The 5,646-nt window shown below is 38.1% G+C and overlaps 1 protein-coding gene across 1 annotated transcript; it reads left to right on the plus strand.

Annotated features, from left to right (window-relative positions):
* Positions 1-469: 469 nt before the first annotated feature.
* LOC106976620 (olfactory receptor 145-like) lies at positions 470-1,627 on the plus strand. The gene has a single exon (XM_015074045.3). The coding sequence runs from the start codon at positions 499-501 to the stop codon at positions 1,429-1,431; it is 933 nt and encodes a 310-aa protein (XP_014929531.2). The 5' UTR covers positions 470-498; the 3' UTR covers positions 1,432-1,627.
* Positions 1,628-5,646: the final 4,019 nt, after the last annotated feature.

Consider the following 5,646-nt stretch of genomic DNA (forward strand, 5'->3'; position numbering starts at 1 on the left):
GAGCAGGAACTTAAACTCTCCTAGTCCTGGGCTTTTATTTGGATTGGAAACAATGTTTTTCATTCTCACCACACCAAGTCTAATCCCCATTAGAGGCCAGCACCAGGTTGGTGGGTTGCTGCCTCCAATTTTACTGATTAGGGGAGGGGTCATGTGGTCAAAGAAATGAAATCAGAGGAGGCAATTCTCTCCTAGTCCAATCTTCTCCCTTAACCTTTGCTTTATGCAGCAGTCATGTTGACATAAGGAAACATTGGCCTTCATGCTGTCAGCTCAGTTTTGATGCTCTGTGCTTATGAGTTTATAAAGACTCTAATGAGGGAATGCCCAAGTCACTAGGTTCACGATAATGGTAAAGCAGATCTGTGGGTCCAGATTAGGCTAGTCTCAGATATTCTTTGTACATACCCAATTCTCATGAGAGGCTATATGGTGAGAAAAATTGAATTTTTCTGTGTAACATTTTCCTCCTGTGTCCACAGGTTCACTTAGAGTAAAATGGTGCCTGGGAATGCTTCTTCTGTGACTGAATTCATTCTGGTGGGGCTAACAGACCTACCAGATCTCCAGCTCCCCCTGTTCTGCCTGTTTCTAGTCATGTATGTGGTTACTGCATTGGGAAATTTGGGCTTGATAACTCTAATTGGGCTGAATTCACATCTACACACCCCCATGTACTTTTTCCTCTCCAATTTGTCCTTCATAGACTTCTGTTATTCTTCTGTGTTTACACCCAAAATGCTATTTAACTTCACATCAAAGAAGAATATCATCTCCTATAGGGGATGCATGGCCCAGCTTTACCTTTTCAGTTTTTTTGGTATTTCTGAAGGTTATGTGCTGACATCAATGGCCTATGATCGCTATGTGGCCATCTGCAACCCACTTTTGTATAATGTTGTCATGTCCCCTAAAGCGTGTTCCAGCCTTATGCTTGGTTCATATTTGATGGCATTTTTGGGTGCTATGGCCCACACAGGATGCATGCTGAGACTGACCTTCTGCAATGCAAACACCATCAACCATTATTTGTGTGACATCCTCCCTGTGCTCCAGCTTTCCTGCACAAGCACCTATGTAAATGAACTGGTGGTTTTCATTGTGGTGGGAATCAATGTGATTGTGCCCAGTGTCACCATCTTTGTGTCTTATGGTTGCATCCTCTCCAGCATCCTCCGCATCAGTTCCACTGAGGGCAGGTCCAAAGCGTTCAGCACCTGCAGTTCCCACATAATTGCTGTTTCCTTGTTCTTTGGATCAGGTGCATTTATGTATCTTAAACCATCTTCTGCTGGGTCTATGGATGAGGGGAAAATCTCTTCTGTCTTTTATACCAGTATAGTTCCCTTGATGAACCCATTCATTTACAGCTTGAGAAACAAAGACATTAAACTTGCTCTGAGAAAAACTCTGAATAGGGGAAAGTTTTGATATATCTGCCACTTGGCATTAGAAACTTGTATCAAACACTGTATTCCCAGTGTTCCATCTTCCAATTGGCAAGTATAGGTCTCCTTTAAGTCCTGGGATTGAAGATTCCACAAAGGCAATCAAGGTTAATCCATTTTGCATATGTAAACATCAAGTATAAAGTGTCTTTTGGCAGGCTTTTCTCTTTGACCTTTGAACAGCCAAACCAACACATCAGTGATCCTCAAAATATATTTATTGTATGCATGGGAAAGTGAAGCTCAGAGTAGCTAGATTTACCTAAAGTCACATAGCTTTGTCAAATCAAAGCCTTCTGATTTCAAGTCTACTATTTGTAGCCTATTTTGCTCTACTTTATTCTGTTTTTGTTTCAGTAAGCACGGACTATGAGAAAACATTGCAAATTTGAAAATTAACTGTGCTTTGTTCCAAGATGATTCATGAATTTCTCTCGGTGTGGGTATTACTTTTTTTCATATTCTCTTTCAAAAAACACTTTGATGGTTCTTTTTGTTGGGAGAGAGAATGCCTTGGGAGCTAGTATATTAGAAAGATGTTTGGCTCAAATAGGGAGGTTATTTTTCTGCAAACTGAAAAGAAAAAAAAACCCTGAATTTGCAACGCTTGCAAGTGTTTGTAATTCAGAGAATAGGCCCGGAAAAGAAAGGAGCACAGAATTTTGTCAGTAGGTCAGGACTCAACAAGACACATGGGCAACAAGTATGAATGAAGTCTCTTATTTATTGTGGGGAGTGGTTATGAAAATTAGGATCCACGTTTCAGTTTGATTTTATATCCTATTCTGTAGAGAACCGTAACATATTTCAGTTTCATATGCCTTTCATAGAACTATAATGCATAATGTCCATATATTAGTAGTGTTTTAGGAATGCAGATGGAAAAGCTGTAGGCACATTTGGGGAACCAGGTAGAGTGAGGGCAGCAGTTTCAGGTGATAAAATAGTAAGAGGTAATTTGAGTTCAAATTAGGAAGAAAGGAATTTAGAAAGAAAAATGATGGATAATGAAAGCCCCTACCCATGACTCTCTCCTTTCTTGATGGCCCTAAAAATATGGAGATGAGAGGGTAGTGAAAGCATAAGTTATTTGATATATTTTTTAAAGTTAAATCCACAGGGTTAGAGGACTTGGGGGCAACTAAATCACTCCTGTTTTTATGGGCTTCCATATACTTTCATCTGGATTTTTACGTACGAAAACCTTGAGTTGCAGCTGATAGAGCAATGACAATTAAAAGAAAGATTAGGTGAATAAGCCAAATTGTGACAATGTTTTTTCTGGAAGGATATTGGATGATGATGATGATGATGATGATGATCATTATTATTAGAAAAAGCAAAAAATTGCTACTCTAAAAATCTTCAATTTGATGAATCAAATGACAATTTAAATATTTTCTATTTTATTCACCTTCAAGGTTTTATTTAAATTCCAATTAGATAACATACAGTGTGATATTGGTTTCAGGAGTGGAACCCAGTGATTCATCACTTACATACCACACACAGTGCTCAACACAACAAATTCCCCCTTAATCCGCATCACCCATCTGGCCCATCTTCCCCACTCACCTCCCCTCCAGCAACCCTCAGTTTGTTCTCTATTGTTAAGAGTCTCTTATGGTTTGCTCCCCTCTCTTATTTTTATCTTATTTTTCCTTCTCTTCCCTTATGTTCATCTGTTGTGTTTCTCAAATTCCACATGTGAGTGAAATCATAGGATATCTGTCTTTCTCTGACTGACTTATTTCACTTAGCATAATACCCTCTAGTTTCATCCACGTTGCTACAAATGGCAAGATTTCATTCTTTTTCATTGCCATGCAGCATTCCACTGTATATATATGCCACATCTTCTTTATCCATTCATCAGTCAATGAACATTTTGGTTCTTTCCATAATTTGGCTCTTGTTGGTAGTGCTGCCATAAACATTGGAGTATATGTGCCACTTTAAATGAGCATTTTTGTATCCTTTGGATAAATTCCTAGTAGTGCAATTGCTGGGTTGTAGGGTAGTTCTATTTTCAATTTTTTGAGGAACCTCCATACTGTTTTCCAGAGTGGCTGCACCAGTTTGCATTTCCATCAGCAATGCAAAAGAGTTTCCCTCTCTCCACATCCTCACCAACATCTCTTGTTTCCTGAGTTGTTCATTTTAGCCATTTGACAGGTGTGATGTGATATCTCATTGTGGTTTTAATTTGTATTTTGACTAATGTCATCCTCAATGGGGAAAAACTGAGAGCTAAGATCAGGATCTTAGCTAAAGATCTTAGCTAAAAACTAAGATCAGGAACACAACCGGGATATCCACACTCACCAGGTGTTCAACATAGTACTGGAAGTCCTAGCCTCAACAATTAGACAACAAAAAGAAGTAAAAGGCATTCAAATTAGCAAGGAAGAAGTCAGACTTTCACTCTTCACAGATGACATGGTACTCTACATGGAAAACCCAAAAGACTCCACCAAAAAACTGCTAGAACTGATCCATGAATTCAGCAAAGTCGCAGGATATAAAACCAATACACAGAAATTGGTTGCATTTCTATACACCAATAATGAAGCAGCATAAAGAGAAATCAAGGAATCAATCCCATTTACAACTGCACCAAAACCCATAAAATACCTAGGAATAAACCTAACCAAGAGATAAAAGATCTGTCGCTGAAAACTATAGAAAGCTTATGAAAGAAATTGAAAAAGACAAAAAAATGGAAAAACATTCTATGCTCATGGATCAGAGGAACAAATATTGTTAAAATGTTGATACTACCCAAAGCAATCTACACATTCAATGCAATCCCTATCGAAATAACACCAGTATTCTTCACAGAGCTAAAACAAGCAATCTTAAAATTTGTGTGGAATCAGAAAAGACCTGAATAGCCAAAGGAATGTTAAAAAAGAAAACCAAAGCTGAAGGCATCACAATTCCAGACTTTAAGCTGTATTATAAAGCTTTAATTATCAAGACAGTGTGGTGCTGGCACAAAAACAGACACATAGGTCAGTGGAGTAGAATAAAGAACCCAGAATGGACTCACAAATGTATGGCCAACTAATCTTTGATAAAGCAGAAAAAATATCCAATGGAAGAAAGAATTTCTTTAGCAAATGGTGTTTGGAAAACTGGACAGTGACATGGAGAAGAATGAAACTGGACCACTTTCTTACACCAGACACAAAAGTAAATTCAAAATGGATGAAATACCTAAATGTGGACAGGAAGCCATCTAAATCCCACAGGAGAAAATAGATGGCAACCTCTTTGACCTTGGCTGCAGCAACTTCTTACTTGACATGTCTCTGGAGGCAAGAGAAATAAAAGCAAAAATGAAGTATTGAAACCTCATCAAGATAAAAACTTCTCCACAGCAAAGGAAACAATCAACAAAACTAAAAGGCAACCGAGGGAATGGGAGAAGACATTTGCAAATGGCATATTGGATAAAGGATTGGTATCCAAAATCTATAACGAACCTATCAAACTCAACACCCCAAAAATAAATAATACAGTGAAGAAATGGGTAGAAGACATGAATAGACACTTCCAAAGAAGACGGCCAGATGGCTAACAGACATATGAAAGATGCTCAACATCGCTCATTATCAGGAACCCACTTTTAATCTTTGCAAGAACATTTAGGTACGTGGTTCCTGGGTCCACCTCCAGAGAGGCAGGACTGTGTTGGAAGTACTTGCTGAATCCAGGAAAAGGAAATGGTTATTGCATAAATCATTCATTTGTTTATATTAGAAAAAAAAAAAAGCCCAGCTTTTTTTTTACCTGCTAAGTCCCTGGCAATGTTTGGAAATGTGATATATATGACAAACAAATAAGCTATGTGAAAGACCAATATAAACATAGATTTTCACATACAAAGTAGAGTTACACTGTACACACGGAGAGATTCTAAAATTGATCTTATATGGTCAACATTACTCCTGAAAATTATGTCAGCAAATGTTTATGTTGGGGGCAGACATGGTGTTCTTCCACAAGTCTAACACAGTTGATTTTCCTCTTTAACATTGGGATATTTCACTGTATATTCAGCCTAGCATTAGATGTAGTAGTTGTTTTATATGCAAGAATTTGTTATACAAAATAATGCATGTTTAAACATTAAAGTCTTGGGGCGTCTGGGTGGCTCAGTTGGTTAAGCGTCCAACTTCCGCTCAGGTCATGA

This window comes from Acinonyx jubatus, chromosome D1 (genome assembly GCF_027475565.1).
Source record: "Acinonyx jubatus isolate Ajub_Pintada_27869175 chromosome D1, VMU_Ajub_asm_v1.0, whole genome shotgun sequence".
NCBI classification, from domain to species: Eukaryota; Metazoa; Chordata; class Mammalia; order Carnivora; family Felidae; genus Acinonyx; species Acinonyx jubatus.